Source organism: Musca autumnalis, unplaced genomic scaffold (genome assembly GCF_047663935.1).
Source record: "Musca autumnalis isolate F117 unplaced genomic scaffold, ASM4766393v1 scaffold_3, whole genome shotgun sequence".
NCBI lineage: Eukaryota > Metazoa > Arthropoda > Insecta > Diptera > Muscidae > Musca > Musca autumnalis.
In genome coordinates this window covers 264,312,620-264,335,170 of record NW_027411866.1, presented here as the reverse complement: position 1 = coordinate 264,335,170, position 22,551 = coordinate 264,312,620, and the positions used below count along the sequence as shown (strand labels likewise).

Below are 22,551 nucleotides of genomic sequence, written 5' to 3'. Positions count from 1 at the left end.
TAAAAATTGCTTCCAGTTTTACTACTTTTTGGGATTAAGAAACTCTTTCCGAGTTAAAAGTGGTAAAACTTGAAGAAACTTTAACGTAAAGAACAAAGCTAATAATTTAATAAATTTTATGTAAAAAAGTTTACTACTTTTTCGTGTTAAGGAGTTAAAACTGGTAAAACTTGGGGTCCGAGTTAAAACTGGTAAAACTGGTATTTTGTGCATTTTGCATAGGCATCTGCACGTAAAATGTGTTACTTCATGGCAACCCCGATAAACAGATGACAAACAAAAAAAAAAAGAAAAAAATGTAAACAAATTTGTCCAAAAATAACTGTGATAATATGAAGAAACGGATGTACATATACACCACTGATGGGCAAATTGCGAGAGACTCATGTATTTTTTACACTTTTGTGTGTGAGGCAGAGCATTTCTGCCCATCAGTGATATACACATAGCCCAGAAAGTCTGCGTTCACCTTACTACTTTTCAAAAATGATGCTAAAACTTTAATAACTAAGTAAATGAGATCAGTTTTTCTTTCATAGATATGTTATTGGCACTCTTCAGTACCAGAATAAAAAGAAAAATTCCAGAAAATATATCATTATTGATAAATAAATAAAAATAAATTAGAGCCCCAAAAAGTCTGCGTTCACTTTGTATGTTGCTGTTAGTTTTTTTTAATTTTTTTGAAGTTTTCTCCCATTTTTAATCAGTATTGTCATAACTGGTCATTCTGTGAGGTCGCTTGCATACTTAACTTAAAAAGTAAGTTATTTCAAGAATGGAAAACAAGGGCAAAGAAATTGGCATCGATAAAAGGAAAATTCTAGGTAAATTATGGAAAAAGCTAGCGAAACTGTAGGTAGAACATATTAGTCCATACATAGAGTGATAATTAACTATAAACAAACCAGAATTTTTACGCCAAAACCCAGATCTGGGCATTATATAGGAACCAAAACCTTACAATCTCAGCAGTATGCTTTGAAACGTTATGTTGTTGCAACCAAAATTTCGTAGTTCTTCTGCATTTTGGTTCAAATTGCGCTTCATGATGTTTAGGTAACCATACTTGTCCATTGTCGATTCAATAAATACAAGTTGGCCCACTCCAGAAGCTGCTACACACCCCAAACCAAAACAGCACCCTCGCCATTTTTTACAGTGTTTAGGTAACCATACTTGTCCATTGTCGATTCAATAAATACAAGTTGGCCCACTCCAGAAGCTGCTACACACCCCAAACCAAAACAGCACCCTCGCCATTTTTTACAGTGTAAAACTAGATTTTGTTTTTCAAGCGCTGTTCGAGCTTTCTCCAAACAGTTTAAAGTCCTTTCATTGCAAACATATAGAACATGCTTTCGGCCGAAAATATGACTTGATTCCGGAATACTTGGAGGCTTGTTTATGTATTCATTAGCAAATTCAATATGCTTCTGCCTGTTCACTAGTGATATGTACGGCTTTCGCCGTGCGACTATACCGTGATATTCAGCTTTATGCAGTATTTTTCTGGCGGTTTGTGCACAAATACTTTTTTTGGATGCCATTTTCACAGTTTCAACAATTTTCGAAGTAATTATCGGACTGTTTGTTTTAACTATATTAGTTATGTTACGCTCCTCCCGTTCTGGCAATATTATTGACCGTCCAAAACTGAGCTTTGGCCGTCCAGATCTGGGCTTTGACTCCAAAATTCCGATTTGTTTATAGTACTATAAAAGAAAGAAAACTGCAAAAAAAAAATTAAAAAAAAAACTAACGGTATTATTGCAACATACAAAGTGAACGCAGACTTTTTGGGGCTCTAATTTAGCAGTTGTAACACTTTTCTACCGTTATCTTCGTAATAATAATATATTTTCAGGAAGAGTGCCAATAACAAATTTATGAAAGAAAAACTGATCTCATTTAGCTATTTCTTAAAGTTTTAGCATCGTTTTTTTAAAGTAGTAAGATGAACGCAGACTTTCTGGGCTATGTGTACGCGTGTGCTTCTATGGAAATAAATAAAATTGCATTCCCTTCCAGTTTTCGTGTGTTTTGTGTCATTTATTACTCAAATTATTTAATTTTCATTCAAAACGATGGGTCTTTTCCATTCGTTTATTTTTGACTTATTCGTTCGTCTGATTTTGTTACGAAAACCAAAACAATACGAAATTAAAAAGTTTTCATTTGTTTGTCACACGAATACAAACGTCAATCGCTATGAAAACCAAATTGTGCCTTCGTTCATGAAATCGACGAACGAATGGGCAAAAACTTTTTACAATAACACGCTGTAAAATTCGTCAAAATGCCGATAAATCGGCAAATCTGGCATCACTGGCCCTGGGCTGTTGCAACTACCTTATTAAATGTGCCTTGATACAGCTGGTCGCCGATCTGGATGTCATTTTGACAAACCTGTCAAACAGGTGTGCTGTGCAAAATAGCTGGTCACTCAACCGAAATTTATCTATAATTTACGCTTATGGGCTAGCTTAATGGTATCTGTTGAATATTTAGTCATACTTGAACTTACATAGAGGGACGACGTGCGAGCTCGTCCGTCTGGTGCGTGGTATTGTTACGTTTTCACGAATTCAATAATTGGACTTTAGTTTGCCGTTGATCTTGTATTGTTATCACTTTACAACAGCTTAATTAACTATGAATTAGGGTGGACGTGGTGTGATAGATTATAGAACTCTAAACAATAATAGTTAAGAAAATAACCCACATTATAAATTTGCAACTCCATATCAACCTCCGAGAGACAACAGGTATGTTTTGGTGAAATTCTTTATGTAAGAAACCATATAAACGAAGGCAAGATTGCAAAGTGTTGAGCTTTTTAGACAAATGTAAACATTCCTACAAACATAAGTGTATACGAATACGGAGTATTCATTTTTCCACAAGCGTCTGTATTTCGTGTTTCATTTCATTTCGTGTATTCGACGGTCAAGGTTATACTGGCCAGTTTAAAGTTCGTTGAGTCCCTCCCCCCGTTTCCTCAGGTAAAACGATAGAGAGCAAGCAAATCAAAGTTTTCATTCGTAAATGCGGACGTGTGTTTTTTTTCTAGTTGTGTATATATTGTATATTAAAATGCATATAAATTTGTAATCCAAAAGTTGATGTTTTTACAGTACTCGCATAGATGAAATTTTATTTTGTTCGATAGATATTTGTAGTTGGAAAGTAATAAGAAAAAAGTTACTAATCGTTGCCAATATTCATACGATACATCATAACTTCAAATTCGTTCGATTGAGTAAACGAATTGCTTCTCTGGCGCTTGTTAAGTCAATTGTAAATTGAGGATCATTTAGTTCTGTAAATATGGTAATATCGGACGGCGTACTACACCGACATAGTGAAGTGTCGTCAGCATTTACTTCCGGCGAATTCTGATTTTACAAAGCGAAATAAGATAATAAAGTGTATTAAAATTTAGTCAAATCATGCTTACGCATGGACTATTACGAATAGACCTCGAAGTAAAGGCGGGCAATACGTATCTCTGCATACATTTATGCGCTCTCGAATCCAATTTTTCTCCGTTCTGCTCATGTGAAGGAACAGCGATTTGACTTTTGATCAAGGAGGAAAATTAACACATGTATAATCGAAACATTTAATTAGATATAGCGCATTGTCTGTCATCTAAAATTATAAACACACTGAGTACTACGATAATATATACAGCGTCGGTCACATACAGTATGCAAAGTTCATATTCGTACACCCCTAAAAAATGAACAAAATCGTTATTAATACCATATTTTATGTGCAAATATGAAATAATTGATAGGAATTACCATAACGAAGAAAGATTTAAGAATAAAAAAACAAATTTTTAATTTATTCCGTCATTTAGGTATAGATGGCGCCTGCGTGGGTGGCAAAGTTCGTATTCGTACACCTATAAGCACTATATATTTGGAGTTTTTAAGGATTTTCAAAGCAAAATACCGCAAATTTTTGTTCTTTTCTTCTTTTGGAATGCCTCTGCTATAGAAATATGTAAAAATAACGGTAATTTTTATTTAAAAATTTTGTATGAATAAAAAGTCGGACGATTATTTGAAATAATTAAGAAAAATGTGCTAGATATGATTAACTATTGCAATTTATTCCCGAATTTTTGACGAAAATAGCTAATAGCAGTCCTTCTGTAACAATATTCGAGGTCTAATATGAAATTAAATGTTGTCAGCGTTTTGAAATGCGAAGAAACGTAATCCGGGCCTAGGTAAAGTAAACACATTTCTGGATTTTTCTTGGTAAAAATCGCAAGTTTGGTTTTATATTTGACATAAAATGTATTGAAGTTTCAGAATACGGTTTCGAAAATCATTTTATGTCGAAAACTGTGAGAAATTATGAAGAAAAATGAAACTGTACAAGTTTTCATACTGTCTGCGTATGACTGAAATTCTACGCTTACTTTGAACGAGGGTTATAGCTTCCAAAATTGCGAAAATAATGGTTTTTACTTCTTGAAAATTATATTTCTTTACCGAAGGATCCAAAATGAGTACAGAAATGTCAAAAGAATGAAGAAAATTTTCCAGGAAAGAACGTGGGGTAACCTTTTGAAGAAATTCATTATTTCTGGGGAAATGTTCTTCCTGAAAATTTTATTATTCCTCGTAATTTCCGATATGTCTTGACATAAAATGATTTTAGAAACCGTATTCTAAAACTTCAATACATTTAATGTCAAATATAAAACGAAACTTGCGATTTTCACCAAGTAAATACCAAAAATGTGTTTACTTTACCTAAGCCCGGATTACGTTCCTTTGCATTCCCAAACGCCGACCAAATTTATTTTCATATTAGACCTCGAATATTGTTACAGAAGGACCGCAATTAGCTATTTTCGTCCAAAATTCGGGAATAAATTGCAATAGTTAATCATATCTAGCACATTTTTCTTAAGTATTTCAAATATTCGTCCGACATTTTATTCATGCAAAAATTTTAATAAAATTACCGTTATTTTTACATATTTCTATAGCAGGGGCATTCCAAAAGAAGAAAAGAACAAACATTTGCGGTATTTCGCTTTGAAAATCCTTAAAAACTCCAAATATATAGTGCTTATAGGTGTACGAATACGAACTTTGCCGCCCACATAGGCGCCATCTACACCTAAATGAAGAAATAAATTAAAAATTTGTTTTGTTATTCTTAAATCTTTCTTCGTTATGGTAATTCCTATCAATTATTTCATATTTGCACATAAAATATAGAATTAATAACGATTTTATTAATTTTTTAGGGGTGTACGAATATGAACTTTGCATACTGTAAGTATCACACATCTCCAGCATAATTTACTTTTATTTTTTTGCTTTAAAAATCTTTGATTTACATTTTTGGTTTTTATAGAGACATTAGTTTTCGCTGCGTCTTGACTTGTAGTTTCCCAATTACAGTTTTCTTGCGTAGCACAAATTTGTGATTTTGTGTCAAATTTATTTAAGATAACTGCATTTTGCCCGGGCAGCTTCGCAACACCAACAAACTTCCGAAACATCAGTCGTTTCCAAAGCATATCGACCAGGTAGTGGCATCGGCATATTTGTAATATGTTATTTCAATTTTTTCTTTATGTTGTTGGGGAAATTACAACAAAAATAATTTTTTTATAAAAGGGATGTGACTTTTCATATTCGAACAGCTAATACGTTGGTAATTGTGCCATGGTCGTTTCTTAAGTCAGTAGTCACACGCGCCAAATTTGCGGTAAAGAAAATTGAGTTTTTGGGTAAGAGCGGGGACCAACCAGAGGGTCTCTTTCCTCTGCGCTCTTTCCAAAAACTTAATTTTCTATATCGCAAATATTGCGCGTGTGACTATTGACTAAGTATTGTCTTTCATAACGCCGTTATACTAACTACAACAAAACTATATACTCCAAGACCTCGCTTTGGGTCGTAGATACGTCCCAAAAGTCTTGGTGTATTTAAAGACGTTACACTTGCGAATTTTTAACATTCTAAAAAAGCAAACGTGCCTCATTTTTATTTGAGACATGCATAAATCAGTGCCGACCAAAAAGAGCGAAGTCAAAAATGTGAATGGGTTAAAAATATTGGCAATTTTTGACAGTGTGGTAGTAAGTCTGTATGCGCGCTAGCTACAAAACAAAAACAAATCAAAACATTTGCTCTCTCATGCACGCTCTTTCTTTCCGTTCGGGTCGCGTGTGTGTGATTTGCCGAAAAAGTTCGTAACCTCAACAATACCAACGAGCGGCATTAGCCTAAATATGTCCGTATTCCCAGAGCGCGTGTGGTGAAAAAAGTAGAATACATGTCTTATGAATACTACCGAAATACGTCGAGCGTATTTAACTGCAGTACCTAATATATGACGCGACGTAGAAAACTTATTCACGTACCTACCACAACAACGCTCTCTGGGCGTCCGTAGATGAATCATGAGATCAAGTGATTTCGGACTACATCTTTTTATGTGAAAGAAGTCATGACTTTTACAAGGACATGGTGCTTCCAAGGCAAACGTCTAGAATGCACTCCATTTTCGACCACGGCACGTAACTGTTTGTATTTTTTAATTTATAACAAAATGTTAGAAATGTAGACACTCTTTATCTATTGAAGAAATAAAAATAAAGTCGTTGTTTGTAGGGATCGAAAAACTGGATTTTTTTTAGGGTACTCTACGTTATTGCTTCTAAAATGTAATAAATGGAGTGCATTTTTCCCGACTCGGCATGAACTGTTTCAAAAAACTATGCAGTCACTATTTCACATAGAACAACTTCAAATAAATTTTGGCTATGGATTACTCTTAGGAAAAATTTCAATGCATGACTCATGATACTAATCAGTCCATATTCTTCACATTTTGCATTGCTCTTTGGTGGATATTTCCCCGTGTCATCCTCTATAAGTTTTAATATATCAGCTGGAATATCGTCAGATCCTGTTGCTTTCATATCTTTGAGTGTTTTTATTGCATGTTCTACTTCGCACTTTGTTAACGAATCTTCCTGAATTGAAGTATTTGTTATTGTGCATTGATTTGATTCAAAATATGTTAAATTTCCAATGACTATGCGTAATTTCATTTCATTGCTTTGAAATTACTGGTTTGTCATTTTGCCCCGTTTTCCCTATAACGAATTTTCTCTATGTCGTAGTAATTCGTCGGTCTCCAACTGCTACGTTATAGAGAAGTTCGACTGTATTTCGGCAAATGTTTACCAAATATTCAAACCGAATGGGTTATAATAATGAACTCAAAGTTCAGAACCACGCCTTATAACAAATACTTTAATCCAGAAGAAGAATAGCGCATACAACATATTGAACATACATATAAGAAAGGATAATATAATTACTTAAACATATTCCAAAAATATATTTTCAGCACCAAAAACAGAGTTAATCTTTTGAAATCTACAGACCCTCGGCTTCAATTTGCTACTAGTGGCGATTTTTGCATATTCTTGGAAAGTAACTAAAACATTAAGGACATCAATGTATCTACATAAATTAAACATTTTCATTTTGCCCAATATTATAACCGAAGCTTAGGAAATTTAGTAAATCATACAACTTAAATAAAGGCGTCAATAAAAGTCCTTTGTTTCAGAAACTCTACTATATCATAACGATTTTTTCTCATTTTTAATGCATTTTTTCTCCAAAATTAGTCATTTTGTAAACATTTTTCTCTTTAAGAACCGCGAAAAATGGGGAAAAATAAGTTGAGTTTTGAAAAAAAAATGGAAATTTGATTTGATTCTTTAAATTCTTAAAATGATCGCATGAATTTTTTGATTTTTGTTGTTGGGCGCATTAGGCCTGTATGACGAATTCAGGTCTCAGTCTTCATTTACTGTCAACAATTTTTGTGCGAATAATCCACCATAGAAGGAAACGATAAAATGTCCTTCCAGTAGCTTAAACAAATTTTTAATAAAATATAAAAAATACACATTTCTCTTTTAAGGGGAGTACACACTATCAATCAAAAATGACAGCCAACCTACTTTTAGGACAATTTTCCGGCAAATAACAACTTTTATTTAGCGAAAAACCTTTTAAATACAATATATACGGTATTATTTAGATATTACAAAAGAAATTTTCAGTTAGGCTTTGATATTCACGAAATAGACCTTGATGACTGTCAGTTTTGCTTGTCAATGTGTACTATACATCATGGTACAATAATACAGGTAGCATTATCAAGCCAGCTGATGGTAACATAATGTGTCAATTGCATTGGATTGATGTCAAATTTTGACATCTTACGTTACCAACAATTGCCGATGCGGCTACCTGTGTATTTGTACCATGCTATACATTAAGCTTCGGATAGCTTGCTGTCAAAGCATTTTGACAGCAAATGAAGACTACGGCCTGAATTCGCCTTTTCGATCACCTTACTAAATTCGCCTTGAAGCACACCAACAAAATTTTGTTTTGTTCGTTACCTACGTCCATGTATAGCTAGATCCTACAAAGGAGTTCATTTGTATGTAAAAAATCTATATACACATATGGCCAAAATAATAAGTACATCATAGTTTATGTTTGATTGTGTGCTCCACAATCAGTTTTTTTTTTCAAAAAAGATGTGAAATGCTTTACATTTCAATGATGCAACAAGCATAAAAACGCACAAAGTTGGTAATATTTTGTTTTTGTGCCACTTTTTTCTAAAAGTTCAAAATTTTGTTGGCCAAAAAAATAAGTACATTTTGGATTTTTTATTATTTACCAATAACCGAGTAAATTTTAATAAAGGTTGGTTAGTAATTTAGCTGTGCTAATAATATTAGACAAAAATCAAATAAAAATTAATTAGTGGATGGGACGAAATGAGCACTATTACACTGGAGAGGGGAGATTGGCGTCAAAATTAAAAAATGAGGGAAAAAATTTTCGATAATAGCCAAATCCCTGGAAAAGCCGGTGGGTTTTTTCTAAAACACATTGAAACTAAAATGAAACTGAAGAAACACGGTGTAGGCCTAAAGAGGCAACAATAAACAGTGGATAGAGCCATTGTTGCTCTCGCTTTAGAGACCTATTAAACTCATCTTGGGTAATTACTGTTGGCATAGGTAATGTTATATTCACCCGAATAGCTCGGAGAATACTAGGGGCTACCAAATTACCAGAATAATTAACAAAAGGCGTTCAAATGTTTCGGAAAAAAAATTTTGTTGACGAGGTCTTCCTAACACTTCCGTTACACATGCCAGTGAATTGGTGCCAATTGAGTAGATGTATTATACTCGAAAATGCCGAAAAAGTGTTCGACTGGCATGCAGTTTTCTTGTGTGTTTACACATGCCAGTGCAAGTTCAATTTCAAAATTATTTTAACACGCATTTAACACACAAAATTGCATTATATTTCAGATTTAAAACACAATTCACAACATATTTTACTATTTTTATTTTATTTCGGTTTAAAAAGATTGTTTTCAGTCATAAACACAATATTGTATAATCCCAGAGGGGAAATTATTTATCAACCTATATTTGCATGAAAAACATCAAAATTATGTCTTTACTAACCACTAATATATTGCAGCTGCCAAGAGTATTATTTGTGTTTCCTAATCTTTTTGAAAATATGCATTAAATCTTTGCATTCTTAAAAGAAACAAAAATGTACATGGATTAAAAATAGTCTCGGCAACTCTTTTTTCATTTTCGACATATCATTGGCAGCCAGCTCAAAATTTTGCTGGCATGAAAAATCTAGTGCCAGTGGAGTCGACAATTCAAAAAATGTAATTGTGGTAGTAAAATATTGTGTATGTATTGAATTTTTCGAACTGTCACTTGCATGTGTAAACGGGGGGTTAGCTAACAATGATATGGGTTGGTCGGGAAAAACTTACATGGACAAAATTGGCGAAATTTTCTCTAGAGCATTGAAATAAATATGAATAAAATAAATTTATTCGGTAACAATTACGACAAGATGAATTTCAATCTCAAGGGAGAGGAATTTCATACAATAGTTACAAAAATCCAATTAAACACGGAGGTAGCCACCTAATGGTGTGAGACTGATTATTTTTTCCTGGTATGGTCTTTATCCAATATATCACATTACAGATACTGGGACCCATTTCCAATACAAAAACATATTGGCCAACACATTGTTGCTACTAACAGAAGAAAATTTGTTTTTTATATGGATTTTTCAACAGAACTACGGTCCAAAAAATGCATCCCTATATGTCAAGGATGGGTTCCAGGACAATATAATGAAGTAACTTGACTCGCCTATGCAGTAATCGGGCATGAATGCAATAGTAAACCTTTGCGGACACTTAAAATAGCGCATTGGTACACAATCGTTCCAAAATAAACAAAAAATTTGGAATTTTATTCAAAAAGTTTGAAAATTACAGCAAACTTCTAAGCAATATGCCAAAAAGAATACAAAAAGTAGGTCAAAATAAAGGTGGAAGCAACAAATATTAATAATACAAACATCCTAAATTACAATCTATCCTAAAACAATTGAATATACTAATATTAATTAATGATTTCCAAAATGTACTTATTATTTTGTCCATCAATTTTTATGACTTTTTTCTTAATATCGCATTTAGAAGTTTGTTTATCTTGAAGGTCTACGCAAAATTTATTTTTTAAGTGTCATTTATGTTGCAAAACTTAAATTTAAACTGAACATTGCCTTACAGTGAATACATTTTCTGAATTGAACGAAAAATATGCATACTTATGTTTGTACTTATTATTTTGGCCATATCTGTATATAAAGTAGAAAAATGTTTGTATGTTTGTTTGTTTGTTTATTTGTTTGTTTGAAGTTTATGGACTCAAAAACCGCTGAACCGATTTTCCTCTAATTATCAGAGTATATTACTACATGGCCTGAAAGTAACATAGGCTATAAAAAGTTTTGAAATTCCGCGTTGATCCGGAGATATAGCATCAGAATCGGAGGTACCTCCAAAAATTTAGATTTTGTATGCAAATATCTATATAATGGTATCTTTTGCCATCTCCAAATTTTGGATGTGTGAATGAATTTGGTCTAGAAATAAATTTTCCAAGTTATATTGAAATCGGCTCAGATTTGGATATAGCTTCCATATAAATTTTCGGCCGATTGTAGGTATTTGGTGCACGAAACACCAATATATATCCGATTTCAATGAAATTTTGAGTGTGTGACGGAATTCGATATAGAAATTATTGTGCCAAATTATATCCAAATCGGTTCAGATTTGGATATAGCTCCCATATATATTTTCGTCCGATTTTATGTATTTGATGCACCAAACACACTATGTATAACCGATTTTAATGAAATTTGGAAGAAAATTGCCCTACAAACAAATGTGTCAAACTATATTATACCTTAGTCGGAGTAGCGAAGCGCACTGGGTTCAGCTAGTTATAAATATTACGAACCAACTGCACGAAAAACAAGCATTCCTGGATACGCCCATGGTTAGTTTTGTCTTCGTTCACATTGCAGTGTCGTTGGGGTTATATGGGATTGAAAAAGAAAAACTTCTCATGGAGATTGTTTCTTTGGTCACTCTTATATTTCGAGCCGACAAGTTTTGTGTTGAAGAAGTTTTATTTTAATTTATTTAATTTTTTAAAAGTAACTTCGATGGAGAGTTTTCCCAACAAAAAAGAGTGGAAACTGGCGATATTCTGTGGCGAGGATCGAAAGTTATTCTTATTGAAATTTAGCATTCATCGAAATAAGTCAAATTTTGAAGAAAAGATCCGATTTTTCTAGAATTAGTGCTTTTGTTTTAAACGGAAATTCAGTATGTCTCTTATATTTTACATTGATTTGTATAATTAGATTGCCAATTTAGTTCCATAAAAAAATAATAATTGTATCTTTCTTTCAGAGTCATATAAAATGAGCACGGAAAACGTTGAAGAAGTTGTAGCGGAAGAACCATTTTTGGGGACATTAGACATTGCACTTTTGGTAGTCTTAATAGTAGGAGCAACATGGTACTTTTTGAGAAGTCGTAAGAAGGAGGAAGCTCCAATCCGATCGTATTCTATACAGTAAGTGTTGTTTGGATTCTTATATATATACATTAAATAAATATATGTGTATTTATAGACCCACCACAGTGAGCACCGTATCGACAACTGAAAATTCATTCATAAAAAAATTAAAAGCTTCAGGTCGCAGTTTAGTTGTATTTTATGGATCACAAACTGGAACGGCGGAAGAATTTGCTGGTCGTTTGGCTAAGGAGGGTCTTCGTTATCGTATGAAGGGAATGGTGGCAGATCCCGAAGAGTGTGACATGGTAAGTGAATTAAAGTATAATAATTCCAAATTAAAATATTCATAAATATAAAACCCATGGTGTAAGAAGTAAAGGCATACGTACATAAGCAGCCTCGCCTGCTTACCTTGCTTGCTTCTGATAAAAGAATAAAAATGAAAAGGACAACCCAGTCCAGTTCTTTTATTTTTATTATGTCAGAAATGAAGTAGGAAAGCAAGGCAACGAGGCGGGGCAGCTTATGTATCCAGGCCTTAAGAAAGATTTTACTCCTTCACACGGAAATTGAGAAAAAGGTAAAAAGACAGCTTACTAAACTTTTGGGAAATAACAGTCGTTTACCAAAACAAATGCACTGGTGCCAATGCATGAAAGAAAAACTAAATCCAGATCAGGGCAAAACTTCTTCAATTCTAGGATAAATATAAAATAAATAATAGATTAATAAAAAATAAATATAACTGAATCGCAATATTTTAGCATTTTTCTACTAAAATTAAATAAACATTGAACCATAAACATAAACAGATGATTTAAAAACAGCTGATCGAACTTGCTAAATGTTTTATGATAATTGGTCTGTTCCAGTACTGCAAGAATCTACTAATTTTTACTATTTGTTTCGATAACATAAAGGAAAAAATGTTATCCTAGTAAAAAAAGTAGCTCCTTGCAGGTTCTGGAACAGATCAAATAAATGATTTATAAAAAACATTTTGTAAATTTTGTTTGACATAAGTAGTCTGCATTTTCGTGTGTTTTTAGGGAAAAATTTTTATGTGATTCCTGTTATGTATTTATTAGATTTACCCCCAGTTTTTGTAAACATTTTTATTCTTCTCACACGAATTGTCAAATTTTGTAGATCGATTTACTCGCTTTAACGCAAATTTTTAAATGAGGAATTCTTAACGATGTATGGAACGGGTACACCAAAAAGTAGATGTGTATGTCTTCTGGGGCTGAGCTATGGATGTCTAATTTATAACGAATATAGACGAACGAACAGAAATAAGTTACAAAAACAGGGGGTTAAGTTTTAATATAAGATTTGAGTGTAGTTGGTGTTAAGTTTGTTTTTGTAACATATACGGCCTTGCTAGGCGTTTACACCAGACAGTTTGTCTTCAAATACAACTCTGATTTACTAACACATACATACATTTGTCGTTTGTCTCCCAGCTGTCCACCATTTTTTCACAGACAGCATGGTAGAACAAGAAAAGGTAGCAGCAATACCCAGCTGACTGAACTGGTTTGTAGTGTTAGTGTCAAATTTCATATGACATTTTATACATTCATTTCTATTTCGATGTACATTAGGGACATATATTTTTTGAGAAAAAAAAATATATCATTCGGAAAAAACCATTTCCCAGAAAGACTTCTTCATATCAATGATATGTAACCTCCTCCAAGTTCGAACGATAAGCCGCGCAGTAAATCACCGCTTGTAGAGGCGATACAACGTTTGTTAATATGTGAGGTATTTTGTTAAAATTTAAAAAAAATAAAGCCCTAATAAACATGTGCTTCTTTGATTTCTAAAACAAAACATTGAAACAGCTTCTCCTTTTTCTATGAATTTCCAGCGACCCCAAACTTTTCTGCAAGAATTCTACTTTCTGCGAGAATTTATGCATTTAGTGGAATGATGTGGAACCATAAAAATTGAAAATGTAACGAATTTTCATTCATGTTTTCCAAAATATTCAACCAAATGTGAAAAATTATTAGTTTTTTAAATTCCAATAATTTATAGACATTTCCTTGTTTTGTTTACAAATACAACTGGCAGTAACGTTACAAACAAAGACAAATTCCTTTGTGGTTGTTGTTCGAGTTGTATTTGTTGTAGTATTAACTTTACCTTGTATTTGTTCTACCATGCACAGACAGTAAGGAAGACAAATTTTTGGCATTTTTGTAAAAAAAGGGAAATAATAATTGAAATATGTTGAAAACAAAAGAACATGGACATAAACAAAATATGTGAACGGAAAATAAAAAGAAATCGACGATTTTCATTCAAAAATTTAAAACTGTTTTTGCCGTTGTCGGGACGCCTACGTCACACAGGCAAGTTGTGGGATTTTGACAATCAATACATGAACTCAACTGTCCTGTCATTTGTAAACGCAGGGTTATTGGCTTGGTTACCAATCTTGAAATAAATTAAATAAGTTTTCAAATGTTCGAATCAAGGTTCATTTACCCAATGATTATATTATAGTCGAAACTTCAATTTTTTTTCGAACTGACACTTGCATGTGTAAACCTTCGGAAAAAATTGAAGTTACTTTCAAAGCACTTATACTGATTAATGATGATTTATCGGCAGTGAGGTTGCTAGTTTGTGTGGCAGTGAATATGTTTGAGTGTATTGGTATTTTTCGAACTGCCACTTGCTTGTGTGAAGTGAGAGGTGAAGTGTGTCTCAGAACATACCCCAGTAATAATTATTACTAATGTTGCGGATTTTGACAGTTGTATAAAGGAAAAGTTGCTGAAAAAATGTTTCAGGAACATTTAGTAAGTAAAAAGACACGCTTATTTCTATCATGATGCAACCAAGGTTCATATAGTAGTAATATTACGTAGGAGGCGAATTCAGGCATTAGTCTTCATGTGCTGTCAATAGTTCTTGTGCGAAGAATCCACCAAAGAAAGAAGGAAACCATAAAATATTCGCGAAGCTTAAATAAATATGTTGTATATGCTATTTATTTTTGATTAAAAAATATGTTTTGACAGCGAATGAAGGCCTGGATTCACCTTTTGTATCACCTTAATAAATTCGCCTTGGATGCAATTAACTAATTAAATTTGCCATGATCTCTTCTTTCTTTATTATTTAAAGTAATGCCTGTCCGTATGCTCGATAATTCATAATTATTACAAATGTTTCGAATTTTGACAGTTGTATAAAGGAAACGTTTCTGAAAAAAGTGTTTCAGCAACATTTAGTAAGTACGAGGACAATCCTATAGTTGTATATTCTTTGTTCATAAATGTCTATGTTTACTGTTAATGAGTATGTCTGTCCACGTAGTTATTGCACATTTTTTCAGAAAACTTTCCTTTATACAACTCAAAGAAAAAGTTGCTGAAAAATGTGTTTCAGAAACGTTTAGTAAGTATGAGGACAAACCTAATTATTGCAAATGTTTCTAAAGTTGGCAGTTGTATAATGGAAAAGTTGCTGAAAATGTGTTTGAGCTACATTTATAAAAATTATGAAGTACAAAGACAGACCTATTATTTTAGAACAGTGTCTAGATATTCACAAAGTGAATATGAACATATAAATCCACATAATTTGTTCTTTGTGTTGTTACAGGAAGAATTACTGCAAATGAAGGACATTCCCAACTCCTTAGCTGTGTTCTGTTTAGCAACTTACGGTGAAGGTGATCCTACTGATAACGCTATGGAGTTTTATGAATGGATTACAAATGGTGAAGTTGACCTATCTGGATTAAATTACGCAGTAAGTATAGCTTATTCGTTCTTCAAATGGAATGTATTTCGTCCATTATTCGCTGTTTCAAACGTTATAAAAAATTTCCAAATTTCACACAATGAAAGTAGTTTTTATACATTGCGTTTTCTAGCTCCAAAACGAATGAACCAGTCTTCTTATATTTTATTGGGCTTATTAATTACATACAAATACTAGCTCTGTTCCTTTACGTGCAAGAATCTTCAAGTTTTACAACTTTTTACTCGAAAAGCGTTCCTTTACTTCAGACACCATTCAATTCATATGGGAGCAGTTTACAACTTTTACTACTTTTGCAGGTTTTACCCCTTTTAAAAGTAAAGGAACAGACCAATTGTCTTTAAATGAGTTTTATAACCAAAAATTACAGTTTTATAACTAAAATCCGAATTTTAAATTTGACGGCACACAATTGTTTTTAATTCATATATTTTATATGCCTTGGTTAAGAGACAAGCCTATATTCTTATTTAACTAAATGCATCCACATATTGCGTTTCTGACCGCCAACTGGTTTAATAAAAAATAGTGTTTAGTAGACGACCACTTGACACCAAACTATTTTTCAGCAAAAGTGGGCAAACTAATGCAGCAACTTTCGTGATTTTCCAAAATAGTGTTATTCTGACTGATAATATTACAAAACTAAAGAAAAAATAAAGAAAAATATTTTCTAAATTTAATTTTTAGGCCGTACTACAGTAGTACACTCGGCATATACGTATGCAAAAGACAAATGTAGTTTTATTATGTTTGGGGCAGTGTTTGAAATTGCTACCAGCACAGCACTGAAATCACTAAAAATATGCTATTGCTATGCTGTGCAGTTTTCAAAAACAAAATCGAAAACTGTTGCTGTGCTATGCTGCGAACATAGAAGTAGCCATGGCAGAACTACCAGGTAGTGGTATCACACCAGCTGATAGAATATGAAAAGTCAAATCCCTTTATAAAAAAATTATTTTTGTTGTAATTTCCTCAAACAACATAAAGAAAGTTTTGACATAACATATTCAAAATTTTACGATGCCACTACCTGGTTAATTGTGCCATGGAAGTAGCACAGCACATGGTCTATGCTGTGCTTCTGAAATCTTCACAGCAGATAGCATAGCATAGTCATCAAAATCAAAAACGAATGCTATTGCTATGCTGTGCTGCAGACATTTTAACAGCATAGTAAACAGCCGCAGTCAAGAAAACAAAAACGAAAACTATTGCTTTACTGTGCTATGAACAAAATCAACAGCATAGCATCAAACATAACCCAGAAAGATGTTTGATGGCAAAGAAGTATGTATTTGAAATATAATAGATTTTGCTATTGAGCTGTGAAACCATGACTAATTGCACATTTCGATATTTTTAACACACTACTATTATTTTGACCGCAACTATTGCTCTGTTCCAGAACCTGCAACAGTCTACTATTTTTGAAATGTTGACACTTTTCCTTTATAAAGCGAATTTCGAGTTTCTAAATGCATGTTATTGCTACTTGTACCTTTTTATACCCTACACACCATGTGGTAAGGGGTATTATGTCTTTGTGCATTAGTTTGTAACATGCCAAAGGAAACGAGATAGACCCATAGTTTCTTTTAGGGATATACAGTGAGTGTCAAAAATATTCGGTTTTAAATTTCACCAATAATAACACCTCAGTATTTTAGAAGCCCATACCGAATATTCAAAAAACCAAATACTTAAAAAAATGTTGGTCCTGTGGCAATTAAAAAATGTAGGTAACATGGATCCGTGGCAACCCAATAAGCGAGAATAACAAAGAAGAAGTTGTTAACCCTGTTTTCTATGCGTCAAAAATATTCGGTTTTTTTAACTTTTGTTAAATATTTTGACAAAAACCGGTCAATAGCGAACTTTTTCTGCAATATTAGTATAAACTTCAATAATTGCGAACATAATCTTTGTTCCTGTGTGCAAAAATATCAGATTTCATAGCAAATTATCAAAATTTAGGGCTAAGGAAAAACGCTATCCTAGAAAAGAGAAAACTGTTTGTATTTTATTATAAAAACGGCAAAAATAAAGGGAATTTTTGCTTATTTTTGAATAATTAGTCGAATATAGTTGAAATAATGTGCAAAAGTTACGAAAATACAGAAATAATCGATTTCGTGAAGCACATAAGCCAGCCAAACCAAGGACTGGGAGGGAAGGTAGAGGAATCTCCTGAAAAATTACGGCTAAGCCACCCTTAATTTTCTTGCAATTAGTCAACGAGCCCTAAATGACTTTCAGAAGATAGAAAATATGCACTTACTTTCCACAAAAATCGTAATGATAAAGCCTTTCATGGCCTTGTAACACATCATAAGTCATTGATAAACACATGCCTCCTAGAAGCTCTTTCGTACTTTTTTGTTGGAGTATACAGAAAGGCCGGAAACTTGGTGGTATACTGATTTTCCTGCTTAGACATTCAAAACTAACTCCTTTTCACCAATTTTCTGATGTACATGAAGTTTTGAAGGCACATCAAGGCGAAATTAATACAACATTATTGGTTATGTAAGTAAGCCGATGGTGTGTGATCTGTTACAAGGCCATGAAAGGCTTTATCCTTACGATTTTTTTGGAATATAAGTGCATATTTTCTATCTTCTGAAAGTCATTTAGGGCTCGGTGACTAATTTCAAGAAGATTAAGGGTGGTTTAGCTGTAATTTTTCAGGAGATTCCTCTACCTTCCCTCCCAGTCCTTGGTTTGGTTGGCTTATGTGTTTCACGAAATCTATTATTTCTGTATTTTCGTGACTTTTGCACATTATTTCAACTATATTCGACTAATTATTCAAAAATAAGCAAAAATTCCCTTTATTTCTGCCGTTTTTATAATAAAATACAAACAGTTTTCTCTTTTCTAGGATAGCGTTTTTCCTTAGCCCTAAATTTTGATAATTTGCTATGAAATCTGATATTTTTGCACACAGGAACAAAGATTATGTTCGCAATTATTGAAGTTTATACTAATATTGCAGAAAAAGTTCGCTATTGACCGGTTTTTGTCAAAATATTTAACAAAAGTTACAAAAACCGAATATTTTTGACGCATAGAAAACAGGGTTAACAACTTCTTCTTTGTTATTCTCGCTTATTGGGTTGCCACGGATCCATGTTACCTACATTTTTTAATTGCCACAGGACCAACATTTTTTTAGGTATTTGGTTTTTTGAATATTCGGTATGGGCTTCTAAAATACTGAGGTGTTATTATTGGTGAAATTTAAAACCGAATATTTTTGACACTCACTGTACATAGAATCACTTTCTGAGTCGATTTACGCATGTCCGTCTGTCCATGTATTTTTGTAAACAAAGTACAGGTCGCATTTATTGTCCGATTCGCATGAAAATTGGGGAAGATAGTTTTTTGGCCAAGGGACGAACGCTATTCGTTTTGGTAAAAATCGGTTCAGATTTGGATATAGCCCCCGTATATATCTTCGCCCGATTTAAGGCATTTGGTGCACGAAACACGCTATATATGTGCAATTTCAATTAAATTTGGAATGGTATTTAGCCTAGAAATAACTGTGGCAAATAATATCGAAATCGGTTCAGATTTGGATTTAGCTCCCATATATATTTTACATATTCACAGTGGTGTAGGGTATTGTATAGTCGGCCCCGCCCGACTTTGATCCTTTCCTTACTGGTTTAATATATGTACTAGAGTGGTTTTAAAAATCGATGTCGGATTTTTTATGCGGCACCCTCCTAAAACTTTTAGTTTTGTTAAAAATTAAGATTGTCAGAGTTTGAGCTCAATCGGAGTGTGTTAACACGTGCCACTGGGGCCTCAAAGTTTCCATGAGTCCTTTGTATAGCCAAAATAAAATCTGACCCGATTTTCAAAAATGTTTGTGGGATTAATTGTTTAGCAACTTGTAAACTGTTTTCTTCGATTGGACAATAAATGTGATCTGTAAAGTGATTTTGTGAAAATTCGCCATTAAAATTGGTCCCCATTTTATAGGGCCAAAGGCGAATTTTCACAAAATCACTTTATAGACCACATTTATTATCCAATCGATGAAAAAGTACCATGTATGTACCTTGTAAGCAATAAACAACACTGAACAACTCATAGGGTCATTATTATAAGTTCTCTTTTACTATCGGATGTATTTGAAAATGCAAAATAAATGGATTTGAAGACATTAAAAATATAAATTTCTTATTATAAGTTAATGCCAAGAAAGTTCTCCTTGAAATTGAATGATCCCTTTTAATATTATTTTAACCGGAATGCTAAAAAATCTCATCGAAAAATCCAAACTATAACCAAAGAAGGCTTTATAATAATGGGGGTTAGTGGGTTTGCTGGGTTAACATTAATTATGCCATGTTATGTAGAAATGTTTACAGCATAGCAGAGCACAGCAATCGTTTTTCGATTTCATGACTATGCTATGTGCTATGCTACTTTTTGCTCTGTTCCAGAACCTGCAAGAAGCTACTATTTTTTACTACGATAACATTTTTTCCTTTATGTTATCGGAAAAAATAGTAAAAATTAGTAGATTCTGGCAGTACTGGAACAGACCATTTATGTTCGCAGCATAGCACAGCAACAGTTTTCGTTTTTGTTTTTGAAAACAGCACAGCATAGCATTCGTTTTTGATTTTGATGACTATGCTATGCTATGTGCTTCCCAGATTTCAGAAGCACAACATAGACCATGTGCTATGCTACTTTTATGTTCGCAGCATAGCACAGCAACAGTTTTCGTTTTTATTTTGGATGACTATGCTATAGCACAGCAACAGTTTTCGTTTTTATTTTGGATGACTATGCTATGCTGTGTGCTGTGAAGATTTCAGAAGCACAGCATAGACCATGTGCTGTGCTACTTCTATGTTCGCAGCATAGCACAGCAACAGTTTTCGATTTTGTTTTTGAAAACAGCACAGCATAGCAATAGCACTCGTTTTTATTTTTGATGCTGTGGGCATAGACCTTGTGCTGTGCTGTGAAAAACTAGTAGCAAATTCAAACACTGGTTTGGGGCATAGTCATTGGAGAATTGAGTAATAACTTCCACCATCAACAATTTTTTAAAACAATTCCAGGGTTTTAGGTAAAATTTTCGCATCACATGCTGAAATAATATGAAATAATAGCATCGGTGTCTTCCAGATTTTCACTGACGTATCAAGCCGTCAGTGAGAAGAGCAAGATCTGTTACAATAACGCAAGTGCAATATCGTCATCGCTATCTGAAACAGTGGAATAAAGATTTCGAAAAAATCAACTTCAACATTTGATAATGGAGGAGATACAATTTTAAAATTAGCTTCATCTACTCCAGGATCTTCATCTATAATTTAATTAGGAGGGCTTCCATAAAAGTTTCTAGCCTAATAATGGAAACGTGAATATTTATTATCAACAATAGTTTTGTTGTTTTCTAAAGTATTTTCAATTCTGGTTTATACACTTTTGGCAGCACTTAAACAAATTGTGGTGTACCACTCAGAATTTATCGCCATACGTTTTTCAAGCCATATAGTCGCCATATAATAATATCCGTGATTCGTCCCCTGTGACGATCATATAAACGTCTTGTGAATTTCAACATTTCTTTGCACCAATCGACACGAGTCTTTTTTTGTAAACAAACGTTTTGACATATTCATGGCACAATCATACAGGTACCCGCGTCAGCCCAGCGGATGTACTGTGAGCTGTCAAAAAAGTTGTTATTGAAAACACAAAATTAAAAAATAAAAATTTAAAAGAAAAACTTTGAATTTTTGACGGATTTTTGTTATAATGTGTTTATTAATAACTGCCTAACAAAATTTTGTTGAAAAAATGTGTGAATAGCTTTATTTTTGAAAAACATTTTTGACATTTCACAGTACTGAACTCGTTTTTGTTGTAGTTGTTTGCTGATGCATCTACCTGGTAATTGTGCCATGGACATATTGAAGAATTTTTGGCAAAAACAGATTTGTATTTGTGCTACTTACGTGACCTGTTAAATAGATCTTGGTTCCAACGATAAAAAAACCTTTTTTACGGACAGGTGTTCATGCAATATCGAATGTATGCTGGACGGACGTTTTATTTTTTACTCACACGTGTCGAACGTACTACATGTAGTACGCTAGGAAATATGTCAACTAAAATCACATATGTATAATCAACTTTTTGGCATATATTTTTGCTACGTATTGATTTTTACAACTGTTAAAATTAGAAAAACTTAGAAAACCAACAAAAATAAAATATGCACATACAAATTTTTGGCACCGATTGCGTGTCATCTTCACACTTTTCCAAATTGCACAAAACTAAAATATTTGATCACAAACAATACGCACAAGCAATTACTTTAAACAAAACTTATCAAAGTACACTTTGTTCACCGTTATGTTCTGTAGCGCCTCAGCAGGTTTATTAGAAAATTTAATGTTAAAGAAGCACAGAAGCCTGCAAATAATAGGTGTACTACATGTAGTACACTCGGCAAATCTGGGTTAACCCAGATAAAGCCACTGGTCGTTTAAACGCCACAAAAAATGGTTGCAAAAATTGACGTAAAACTCTGGGTTTTCGAATATTTTTGTGGGTTTTTTTGCATTTTGTTATAGTATTGTCTGTTTTCTGTCATTTCACGCTTATAACGCTTCATTAATAACCTACGCAATTGACCTAAAACCCAAGCTATTCAAAAAAATCGACTTTTTTGTAATTTTCGACTTTTGATGAAAATTTAAATA

The 22,551-nt window shown here is 33.1% G+C and overlaps 1 protein-coding gene across 15 annotated transcripts in view; it reads left to right on the top strand.

The window, feature by feature from the left end:
- Positions 1 to 2,397: 2,397 nt before the first annotated feature.
- Cpr (Cytochrome P450 reductase) overlaps positions 2,398 to 22,551 on the top strand; it is a 32,002-nt gene continuing 11,848 nt past the window's right edge. Inside the window, exons 1-5 of one of the 15 annotated variants that reach the window (XM_073978493.1) lie at positions 2,445 to 3,711; positions 5,312 to 5,563; positions 11,902 to 12,067; positions 12,126 to 12,318; positions 15,638 to 15,787. In XM_073978493.1, coding sequence (XP_073834594.1) covers positions 11,913 to 12,067; positions 12,126 to 12,318; positions 15,638 to 15,787 — 498 coding nt within the window. In that variant the 5' untranslated portion in view covers positions 2,445 to 3,711; positions 5,312 to 5,563; positions 11,902 to 11,912. Of the gene's footprint in view, positions 3,712 to 5,311; positions 5,564 to 11,901; positions 12,068 to 12,125; positions 12,960 to 14,481; positions 15,788 to 22,551 lie in introns of all 15 variants that reach the window. The other 14 variants (XM_073978500.1, XM_073978504.1, XM_073978506.1 and 11 more) reach the window with 14 other exon arrangements.